The sequence below is a fragment of the Borostomias antarcticus genome, assembly GCF_949987555.1.
Source record: "Borostomias antarcticus genome assembly, chromosome: 3".
In the NCBI taxonomy this organism is placed as follows: domain Eukaryota; kingdom Metazoa; phylum Chordata; class Actinopteri; order Stomiiformes; family Stomiidae; genus Borostomias; species Borostomias antarcticus.
The window spans coordinates 5,563,547-5,576,164 of record NC_140236.1 but is presented as its reverse complement, the minus strand read 5'-3'; the positions used below and the strand labels follow the sequence as shown (position 1 = coordinate 5,576,164).

At 43.0% G+C, this 12,618-nt stretch overlaps 1 protein-coding gene across 1 annotated transcript in view; it reads left to right on the top strand.

Annotated features, from left to right (window-relative positions):
- The window catches only part of tox2 (TOX high mobility group box family member 2), a gene marked incomplete at both ends in the record, with an annotated part of 64,846 nt that overhangs the window by 14,377 nt on the left and 37,851 nt on the right, over positions 1–12,618 (top strand). Inside the window, one exon of the mRNA XM_084435862.1 lies at positions 11,695–11,790. Within this exon, the coding sequence (XP_084291988.1) occupies positions 11,695–11,790 (96 nt within the window). The remainder of the gene's footprint in view (positions 1–11,694; positions 11,791–12,618) is intronic.

The window sequence follows — 12,618 nt, the reverse complement described above, 5'->3', positions numbered from 1 at the left end:
GCCCAGTACAATACCAGTAAACATATTGTACCGGTACGAGCTATTGAGGATATTCTATGTATGGTTTAACTGAAATTGGAGTGGACCGGAAGTAGTTATTGTTAATAGTCAAACTAAAAGCTAAGAGATGAGTTGATAGGGCAGATTTCTCGATGGTATTTCCGACATTAGCTTTAGGCTGCACTTCCTATCCGGGTTAACAACAGTCAGGCCTGGAAGAGGTATTCTAAATCTCTAACATTCTGTGGTTATGAGAACTGAGCAGTCTACAGTAATATGACTGGTTTACAGTAAGCTGCAAACACTTCCCCTCGTGACCGGTAGTAGTATCTTATCAGATAGCAATCACAATGTCTTAGATTGAATTGTCGAGAGACTCCCAAGAGATGTAGAGATGGAAAAATATATTGGGCTGGTATGGCTAGATACCTATGGTGCTATCCATTTCAACAACAGTTGGAGCACGTCTTATTTACATTTCAGCATTGTGTTGTTTACAGGAGAGATGAAAGGAGAACCTTTTTTTTCTAAATGACGTGAGTCAAAAGATGTTATGACTTAATAGCCTTGGCTGGTTGTTGATTGAGAAATAAAGCCCAAACATGGCAATTAGCATAATAGGATAGGGAACGTAATGGTGGAATTAAACGACTGTGACAGACAGACAATAAGTCTCCTCAGTCTCCGACACAGCCTGACTCGCTTATTAGAATTAATCTGCCCTGATTAAACATGCAAATGGCTCAAAGTCCTTGACAAGTTTACATGTTTTTATAACATTTAACTGATTTAATTACATGGAAAATGAAATGTGAGGATGTGCGATTATTAATTTTTTTCTCTCCTGCTGATTACCACATTTTAAAAGGGCTTCATTTAAAAGGGCTTCATATCCCCAAGAGACCCTTTTTCAGTGTACTGCCATTATTTCTACCTTGCAATGTGGATATCATCATTCAAAAGGTGTCGCAGGACTTTGCTGTATTTTAAAAGTGTTATATCTTCACTTCAGATGCCACGGTGTACTGCACTTCCTCAAACACAGACAGCCTCATTAGTTCAATCTGATGATCATCAAACAAGAAACTCAACTCATTTTCCAAACTTCCAAAATTAGCTCTGATGACATTTTGCTAGCAGCAGCTTGTCACTGTGAATGACTCAGTGCTTGTTATGTGCAGAATCAAGACATACCCATTGACCTTCTCCTATAGAAGTAGGCTAATAAAACCCACTCCTTTCCCAGCTAATGCCAGTAATTGCTTTAGGTTTAGAGATGGTCTGGCAGCTAATATGCCTTACTGTGAGCTACTTTAGGATATAGATTGATATTTTCTCAGTTGAAGAAGCATGCTACAAGTAGGTTTTTACACCTTTCAGCAGTGGTCATAAAAACAGCTAGTGTGAGGCAGACATCCTGTTGGGGAGGAAATTGATTTTCTGGGGTTTGTTTGTTTAAGACAAGCAGGCCACTCTCATTGTTTGTTTATATTTTTAATTTTGGGGCGGATCTTTGTATTGGCATATTAACATGTGTTATGCACTTTATCGCTTTATTACTGTTTTTGGAATATTTGTATTTAAACCTGTGACTATTTTTCCATCATAAAAATAATAGTTGCTGTGTTTAACTGAAGGCTATAGCAGTCATTGATAGCTTGTGATGGATATGAGACATGCTCATGTAAACTTTTGTGTCCAGTGTAGTGTGAGTCAGTCCACCCTCTGTCTTGTTTTTCATTATCATACTCAATTCGTTTTGTGATTTGCAGAAGCAGAATTCATTTCAAACTTCACGTGGGCTACGATATGCACAGATCTGTTCAAAGCTTTAGGTGGTTTTGAATATCTTAAATATTCCAAACCGTCAATGCTTTATTGATGTTAACATAAAAAAAACTCTACAACTTTGTGTTGACGAGTCTGGATCAATTCCAAATGTGTGGCCACACACACATGCTGAACATCAGCTCATTGTGTTGTAATGGAAAGTATGCTATTGATCTGTGTGCATTAGTGTTCCCCCCACACACACATAACATACAGCATGTAGTAGATGGTACTACAAAGGTCTCTGTACCACAGAAGAAGAAGTATACTCTACACTACAAAAGGCACAATAAACAAACTGTGGCCTGTTGGTTGTTCATTGTTTATAATTCTAAGGTCCAATCTAAAAGATATACAGTATTTCTTTCATGGAGGAATTTCACTGACATCTGGAATCGATTCAGTGCTGGTGTAGCCGTGTAGACCTTGTGTTTTTCCCTAAAGCGAGAGAACTGTTCTTATAGAGTGGGTGTATAATTGTTATGACTGAAAATGCTGCATTATACATGGTTCAAGGTCAGTCACCGCGACAAAAGAGGTCCATGGATTTTGAGAACCACTGCTCTTTAGGTTACACTTATATAATGTGGTAATCACATTGATTATATATCCAGTCAACAGCAAATATTCAAATGAAAAGTCGACGAGGTTTGCGAATCATACTGTACAACCGTCACATATCTCTCCTCTCCCCCTTCACAACGGCCCTCAAGGGGAAAAGGACACAATTATTCCATTGTGCTCTGCAGTATATTACATTCTGCACATAGCAGCCAGAGAAGAGAGGCAGTGTTGTTCGGGGCATACGGCATCATGATAAATATGCTTTGGAGAAGAAGGGGGGAGTGGTTCACTGTCAAAGCCCAAATTGAATGAACTATGGTCTGGTGATTGGATTAGCATAGTGTAAACAAAGAGTTTATTTCTGCGATATTCCAATTCCAGCATTATGCAGCGAAGGCAAGTGGACTTAATACATGAACAGAGAAATATTTGAGATGGTTGTGTATCTCCATCCAGGGAAATTGTGACGTTATTTGGTCAATTTAGGAATGACTACTGAGATTATGTGTCCCATCGGACTGAAAGGGGGTCCAGACTTGCTGAAGTTTTTTTTTTTGCACCAACCTTCCACTCCTCTGTGTTCGGGAATTGGCACTCTGTGGGAGAATGGAGTGTCACTGCGGACATGTACACAGAAACGACGCTAACACACAAACGACAGGAAGCGTGTCGGTGACGAGGAAAACCCTATGAGTGACAGGCAGAAGAGCAGAGGAAGAAAAGGGAAGTTGGTGGATTGTGGCTTCAACCGGGTACTCTCTTCTGGTGACCCAAGATAACCTTTTCATATCTGGGACGTGACAAGTGAACGTCCGATTGATCTCATTTATGAGTCCTTTTGTCTTGTCAACTCAGTGTGAAGTGGGGTTGTTTGGTTTAATGTTGATCATAACTTGGACCTAAACAAGGAAATCTGGGTCATAGATTTAGCATAAGAGGGCAAGAGTTTCTCTGGTCTGATCATCAAGTCAGGAAAGAAAATGTGTGTGTGTGAGAGATGGAGAGAGAGAAAGAGAGAGCCCAAGTGTAGCAAAAACTGTCCTCACTTACTTTCATTTCATTTCATTAGCCTTTATGTAACCAGGTTTGGTCCCAATAAGATTAAAATCTCTCTTTCAAGAGTGACCTAGCCAAGAATGGCGGTAGTACAAACAGTTTCATGTACACAAACACACGAAAACTATGATCAACTCAAACATGCCATATAGTAAAACTAGGAACAGTTATAAGCATAGTGGGCCTCATTCACCAACAAAGTTAAGAATATCTTATGAAGCATTTCTTCTTAAACTTCACTTACACCATTTCCAAGAAGATTCTGGCATTCACCAATGTTCTCACTAAGAACAGAATCTACGAACACAGAAAAGCAGTCTCAAGTAGGCTACGGACTATTCGTGTGAAAGACGTTCATTTCATCAAATCATATGATTTGTGATTGCAATACTATAATATTTGTATCATTTATTTTATATTAATGGTTTTCTTTATTTTACAAAGTAAGAGTGCTGTCTGTCCAATAATATCCCCGATGCGCCAGGTCCAACTGTGTGCCCTTCTCCAGATACAGCGTTACTGTAACTGAACGAGTAGGCTAATATCATCCCATGCATTTTACTGATGCTGCTAAATATGACAGGTGGAGTCCAGTCTTTAGATTTTCGTTTGGGCATGCCCTGTTAACAGCTGTGTAGGTTATTTAAAAGCCTATATTTTTGTAGACTGTAGGCTATTGTATATTGTATTCTATCACTGACATTTTGCCCTGTTCTGCCTCGCTATGTTTATGCACCAAGGCAAATTCCTCATAGTAGGAAGCCCACTTGTCTAAATTAAAATCAGATTTTGATTGCCCACGCTGGATTCGACCTGCAGTCTTCTGACTTGCCAACGCACCTGACACAACCCCACTTAAACCATTATGCTATTGAAAAATTGGCGGGTCGAGGGCGCAAATGACCAGTATTTATTCAGAGAGGTGACATCTGCGCACGACCCTGTAATGGTGGCATGTCCTTATATGGGGCTGGCGGGGAGTTTAAAATGCTAATTCGGGTGAACGGCCACGCACTTTCAACTTGCAAAACCATGGGATTCACCATTAAGAGAAGGCAGGTGTGAACTCATCCATTAAGAGAAGGCAGGTGTGAACTCATCCAGCGGTTTATCCGTCGTGAATCAGACGGGAGCTTTCTTTAGAAACGTTCGTAGGAAGAAATTTAAGAACTGAACTTAAGAAGATATTGGTGAATGAGGCCCAGTGTCCTGAGACCCTAACTCTTAATTTCCATGTTTTCTGGTTAGAAAGACCGATACTGTACATAACAGGGGAGTCTACCCAGAATGGCCTTATAGATAAAACCATACCAATGACAACAGCGACCTATTGACAGAGCAGGCCAATGGATTTTGGAATACAATACACAGTGATGAATGAGCGCTCTACAGTTTTTAGCAAACCTTAAAGCGCCATGATATACAGTTAAAGTATCCAACCTAGGTAAGTCATTCACAACTTTCATGGCAACAGTAACAGAGCTATGACCTTTTCTGACTTATCAGAGTATTATCTCACATACCTGTTAGGTCAAGGCCAGAATAGCTCCGGTCAAGGCCTGGACATTACAAGAGTTTTAGCGGTCAAACACATAACAACCCAGGGAAAGCTATCGCTAGGCCCTCAAGAGATGAAAAAAAGATACGGCCTCTTCCACGTGTCGTTCCATTCATCTGCTCCCCTCATTATTGGATAATTACCTGTAATTAGTGAATCACGCTGTTTTATTGAAGATCTTCAGAGCTGTTCAAAAGCCAGATAGGGAGCAGTCCAGATTCAGTAGTGTGTGTAATATAATGAAAGACAGGATGTGAATGAAGGGACGCTATACTGCCATTTCAATTCCTATACATAGCCCTTATGCATACAGGAAAACCTCAGGACATCATTGAAGGAGGTGATTTGTACGCTTATAGTGTTCGCTTTCTATGTAGAGTGAACTTGGCCAATTTACAGTGTCCTTTGGCATGCTGTATTCACAGTTTAAGCATGCATTTTTCATAGCCAACTATTGTATGACAACCCCTCTGGTGACTCCGAGGGCCAAGTGTCAGTTATTACATCAAAGCAGGCTAATAGAGGAGATGATAGCAGTGTGTGTGTGAGTTTCTGTTTGTGTGTGTACGGTACATGTGTGTATGTACAATACTAGCAGTGTGTGTGAGCTTCTGTTTGTGTGTGTGTACAGTTCTAGTGTGTGTGTGTGTGTGTGTCTGAGTGTGTGTGCGCGCACGCGTGCGTACTCACGCCAGTGCGAGCGTGTGTGTGTGTGTCCTCCCCTCCCTGCACAGTGACTGTTTAATCTGGCCCAGTGGCGTGCCATTGGCCCGGCTAATCATAGTCTGTCTGTAGGAGCGCGGCGAGCCAGGGGAGCACGCCGTCGCTAACAGTGCCTGACAGACTCATTAGTGAGACCTGGCACTGAGCTAGCAAGACTCCCTGACACACACACACACACACACACACACACACACACACACTGGCATGAACACACATTCGCCCCTCGCACACACGTGCTGTATATACACACTTGGACACACAAATTCCCACGCACACACTTTTACGTTCACTCAGCTACAGCCACACAAATCTTTCTCTCTCTCTCTCGCACACACACACACACACACGCACACACGCGCGCTCCGCATGTGAGAACAAGGCAGGCGGTGACCCCTCGCAGTCGCAGCCCAAACACAGGCAAGCGCCGGGAGAGCGTCTGGGAGCTAGGGAGGGAGGGTGGGAAAAAAGGAAGGAGGGAGGGAGGGAGGGAGGAGGAGAGGGAAGGAGGGAGGAGGGGAGGGAGAGGGGCCTGAGGAAGGGAGCTGTCTGACGCAGCAACTTTTCCCACTTCAAATACTGTAGGTATTTAGAGAGTCAAGTGATTACATCTGTCGTCTCCCATGGTCTGCTACCTACTCTAAGATGGCCGCCTGCTTCTCCTTTAATGAATCTCCTCCACACACATGTACTGGTAGATAGACTCCACTCTGAGTGACACAATGGGCCTCATTCACCAACAAAGTTAATTTCTTAGCATTTCTTCTTAAACTCCACTTACACCATTTCCGAGAAGATTCTGGCATTCACCTATGTTCTCACATGTGGGAACTAAGAATAGAATCTACGAACACAGAAGAGCAGTCTTAAGTAGGCTACGGACTATTCGTGTGAAAGACATTTAAAAGGATTTGTGATTGCTTTTACTTCAAATCTGTATAACATTATAGGATTGCAATACTATTATATTTGTAGCATTAATCTTATAATAATGGTTTTCATTATTTTACAAAGCGAGAGTGCCGCCCAATAATTTTCCCGATGTGCCGGGTCCAACTGTGTGCCCTTCTCCAGATACAGAGTTAACTGAACGACTAGGCTAATATCATCCCCTGCATTTTACTGACGCTGCTACTAGTAGATATGACACATTTTTACATTTTTGTAGACTGTAGGCTATTGTATAATGTATTCTATCACTTTGACATTTTGCACTGTTCTGCCTCACTATGTTGCCCCAAGTATGCATGTATGAACCAAGGCGAATTCCTCGTAGTTAATTAAAATCAGATTTTGATTGCCTACGCTGGATTCGACCTGCAGTCCTCTGACTTGCCAACGCACCTGACACAACCCCACCTAAACCATTATTCTATCGAAAAGTTGTCACACCGACAGCGACTATAATGTACTATAAAGTAATGGCTTTGGGTGACTGGCTTAACTACATTCATACAAGAAGACTGAGAAATAGCATAGTTGGAGATCAATTATATGCAATTTGAAATGAACTGAACTGTGCAATTTCAAGTCATGCAGAAGAAATGTGACTTGCGGTAAAGGAGGAAATGGAGGAGCTGAGTTTTGCTTCTGACACACACACACACACCACCGCCACCCCCCCCCCCACACACACACACACACAAGGACAGATGCACAAAGACTTGCTTGCCTTGCACACAGAGGTTAATTGCGGGTCAGGTGCACTGAATGCTGTCAGTGGAAAAATTAGGTTCGGCTCACTAACAGGTGAATGCAAAACAGGTCAATATGTAGTTAGGTATGGACGAGCCAGCTGCTGGGTTCTCTTGCTACTCACACACACACACACACACACACACACACACACACACACGCGCACACACACACGCACACACATACACAAGTACAGTACACACTTGTGTTAGCATAAATGCACATGCACATATTCCTTATAGACCCACACACTCACACTCATACGCTCATGTCTAACAACAAACAAACATATACTCTCTGACACACACACACACACACACACACACACACACACACACACACACACATACACACACACAGAGACACACACTTTTCTTCGGTTGGTCTTTTTCAAGCATTGTGTTCACCCATCCGCTAACCCCCATGTCAGTGACTTTAATCTTGCCTAGTAGATGTGACTGGTACAACCTTCCCCGATGACCTTGGTTCACCTAAAACCAAATCAAACTGTCTTTAATTCTCTCTCCCACTGTACACAGAAGCAAAAGGGGCTCGCTCCCAGCCTGCGTAGTACAATACCGGTTTGCTCTCTGCTCCGCCCCCCCCCCCACTCCCCACCACAAGGCTATGACATTGAGGGAATGTGATGTGATGTATTGTAGTGAATAATGTATTCCACAAGGATTGTACAGCGCAAGCAGGGCAGATGGCAGCAGGTTGATCTGTGTGTGTGTGTGTGTGTGTGTGTGTGTGTGTGCGTGTGTGTGTGTGTGTGCGCGTGTGCGTGTGCGTGCTTACGCGAGTGCGTGTGCGTATGTGTGTGTATGTGTACGTGTTTGTGTGTGTGTGTGTGGGCCCACGTATGCGGAGGCGTGCATGTTTGTGTTGCATGTATGTGTGTGTGTGTGTTGTTGGGGGAAGGGTAGGAGGAGGAGGGAGGGGGGGAGGGTGGAGAGTGTGGGGGGTTGGCGTTTGAGCTCCTTTGTGAAGATAAAACATGCAAATGGTGGATTATTTTAATGCATTTTTTCTAGAGCTGGAAGCTATAATCCCTAAAGCAGTTTGAAATGAAAATAGTCTATGTTTTCTTTCAAAGTAACCCCCTCCCCCTTCTCCCTGATAGGAATTTACAACTACCAGCTGTCTAGGAATGTGATCCTTTGCACTTTAATTTCACTGTGCTGCTGTTACAGCAGAACCAGTGGTTGCATCACCAAAGCATGGAATTGTCTAAATCTACTTACAGTTTAGGCCAAAAACAACACATTTTTGCATAGTTAAATGGTTCCTGTTGGATAGGGAAAATATGATAATGAGGCTGAAGGTAAAGTTAAATGTTAGTGTTTTTATAGCTATTCAAGTCTGAATTAATCTCTCTCTCTCTCTCTCTCTCTCTCTCTGGTGAAGTTATCCCATGAAGAGATGACAGATGGTAGAAGCCATTTGCTCTCACTCGGATGATTTACTATATGCGGGCTTATATGCAATAGTGGAGAATACTTTGTGTACATGCATGTAAATAGCAACACTGTTTAGAATTCAGTATGTTGTTTTCTAAACCTTTGCGAATGTAAGGTGCCATTGTATCCCTTTCACAACTCAATTATAAATATTCAATTATCATCCTTTCAGGTATGATCTTGCATAGAATATTCTCTTCTCAAACTTACAGTATTGTACTCCGGTAGAACTTAGTTTACTAACTATAAAGATGGATGGTTCCTAAACCATAGTCCCATCACCCACCAGAACTTCATAGGAGTGCACTGGTTCTCTGGTTGTATACAGTAGAACTCTGTTTCTGCCTGTGGTTGTGGTTAGAGATGGTGTGACCCAGTGGTGAGGCCGGCGAGAGTCCCTAAGCTCCGCTGTCAGGGCGCGCCACGAGCCTCTTCAGTGCTCCGCACTGCACGCCGATCGCCCACTAAACCCCCTCGGTCTCACCCCAAAATGAATCTGTCACCTAGCTTTGAAATATCTTCATCAATATTTAAATCTACATTTCAAGTTATCAGAGAAATTCAGATTTGTCTTTGGGCGTTTGTTATGTTTACACTCCGTTCTCACGTTGTTGCCATTAATTGTCGCCGCAAATCAGTGACCTAAGTGTCAAGACAAAGCCCAAATCTCGGAAGATGTGGAACAGATATAAGATGAGAATATAAATACAGTACATATCCTTGTGTTTCCCATAAGGAACAACGGGCATGATTGAACTAGTGTATTTAAGTACTTTACAGGGATGATTCAGGGTCTCTGTGGAGTGGCTGATACTTTACTTAGCCCGAGGCGATTCATTAAGAATAAATAATTAAAAAGCTCTGCTAGAGTAGCGCTAAGGTGGAACGTGTCTTATTATTTTATAAAGTTTGCGTTTCTACGGCTTTCCAGTTAAGGGTGTTAAAATGCAGAAGCCCAAATGACTCATTAGAAAATATGTGCTAACTGCTCTAATCACTAACCATTCACCTCCTGTTCTATCAGACAGATGGCATAAGATGTTTTCTGTCCTCCTATTAGTTCCCATTTTCTTCTCTTTATCACTGCTCTTTCAGTCTTTATCTCTTTATCACCTGTATCTATATGAAGCTTTTACATTTTTATAGAGCCCGATGAATTGCCTATGTCCATTCATAATAATCCCCCCCAAAGTGAGTAGTACTTGTTTGGGTCCATATGCTGCCCATGATATCAATGGCTTAGATTGGTCCACTCACTCTCTCAGTGGGGGGGTAATGGAGCTGTATGTTGAGCCAGGCTGGCAACAGGCCATTATGAATAGCCAGGGCTCATGCCAGCTCTCCTGCTGGAAGTCTCGCTGACAACAAACCCTTCTGCCTTGTGCCAAAGCCCGAGTGCTGACTGAATGCTGAGGGGTTTCTTTTAGCCCCAGGGATGCTTTCAGTTTTGTTTACATTAGCTAGTGTTGGGCTAATTTGTCATATCCATACTCCTTATCGCTCTCATTATGATTTACCTCTCCCCGTGCACACCTCATCATCATCAGTCTCATTCTATCTCACTCGCATTCACTGTGACTGTACACCGTACATTACATGTGACGAATGAAAGAATCTTGAATCTTCTTTGTCTATGTCTGTCTGTCTGTCTGTCTGTCTGTCTGTCTCTCTCTCTCTCTCTCTCTCTCTTTGTCTCTCTCTCTCTCTCTGTCTCTCTCTCTCTCTCTCTCTCTCTCTCTGTCTCTCTCTCTCTCTCTGTCTCTCTCTCTCTCTCTTTGTCTCTCTCTCTCTCTCTCTGTCTCTCTCTCTATCTCTCTCTCTCTCTCTCTGTCTCTCTCTCTCTCTCTCTCTTTCACACCACACATACAGTATCTGCATTTGCGCAACTTTGCGGAGTTGTTATACGTGGGAGGCACCCGAAAGGCCAGAACAGATGCTTTATTTAGCATTCTATTTACCACCAAACCATGTGACAAACGAGAAATGGGGGAGCTTCTGAAGCCCTGATTGGTTATTTGACTGTGTTCTATAAATGTGATTGTGAGGCTACACCATGATGCATACAGTACTGTGCTGCTACAGTAGCTTGTTCTGAAACTACTGTCTTGGTTATGATTTTAACACATAGTCAAGAGGTTGATTTGTGTGTGTGTGTGTGTGTGCGTGTGCATGTGCGTGTGCGTGTGTGTGTGTGTGTTTGCTTATAAGCATAACCCATTTGATGATACTCTGCAGGTTGCAGTGATACCTCTCCTGTAATTTCTCCTAACTGTAATAGGCAGCCTCCACATGTCCACTGGGATCTCCATGATGCTTCGATGGGAGGACAATTGGCTCGGTGCCAAAGTCCAGCCGTCCTCTAAGAAAGAGAAAGAGTGTGTGTGTGTTGGGGGTTAGGGGTGTCACAGGGAATGGACGTGTATAGGTTAGAGGCAGTGTCAGCTCGTTAACCTCCATCCTCCCCAGTGCTGCACTGTGTAGAATTACCGTTGAAGTCTCATGTCATTACTCCTCCCCCCTGCACGCGTAGAGGGGCAGATGAGAGGAACATGTGAGAAAGGGGAGAAGATACAGATATGTTCCTTTTCAAATATGCCTTGTTTGCGCCTCCTAAACTAAAGCCCCTCTCTCCTTTCCTCCCCGTTTTGTCTTCTGTCCTTCCTTCCTTCCTTCCTTCCTTCCTTCCTTCCTTCCTTCCTTCCTTCCTTCCTTCCTTCCTTCCTTCCTTCCTTCCTTCCTTCCTTCCTTCCTTCCTTCTTTCGTCTCTTGTCGTTCTCCCTCCCTCCTCTCTCTCTGTCTGTCTAATCACAGGCGCGGTACAGTGTGGGTGAACGAGGGGTTAGGCTCCTCCACGGAACCCCACCTCCAGGCTCCAACCCAGCTGGGAAAAGACTACCCACTGCTGGGGTGAGATACCGCAAAGGCTTCCCTCTTACCCACTCTCCCTCCATGCTAAAGCCCTTAGCTCTCCAAAGGAGTGCCCCAGGGGTTAGTTCTTAGTCCTCTAGAAGTTCGGCAGTTGTGATCTGGGGATAACGCTCTCGGGGTCAGAGTGTTAGTGTTCTCCTTTGTGGATGGATGTGGAGACAAAGTTACTCGGAGCGTGAGCATGCACACCCGCACACACACACACCCACACACATACACACACAGAAAATTCAGTGGCACAGAAACTTAAAAAAAAAAAAAAACTGCGCTCACTCAAACATGCTACTTTTCAACAATGCACATAAGCACATCTATCTACTGTATGTATTCACTGAACATTAACAGGTAATTTCCTACTGATGATAATAATGATTTGCCTACTGAATTCATGGTTCATTTGAATCATTGTTTGTCTATGTGTGAAATATTTCAAAGGTGTGAAGAACTCCTCATTTAATGCACTAAGCCAATACAGTGACAATATCTAGAACTTCACACATACTGCATGCCCTTCTGTGAACTTAGACAGGTGTTACATCAACTTATGATACTCTTATGTTGCATTGAGTGCACATTGCCTGTACTAATGTGTTCTGTGTTAATTAAATAACACAATGACAAATACTGAAGCAGGCAATTATACAGTATGCAATAAATACTTCAGTGTGGTAAATATTGTTATTGAGGTGCTGAGGTTGCCAGCACAATTTTGTGCAGGTTATATTTACTGCTTTTTGAGAGGTTTGACATTGTTGCGGTATTCATGGTTGCATCCTCACACTCCTGTGAGTTGCACTGATGCATACT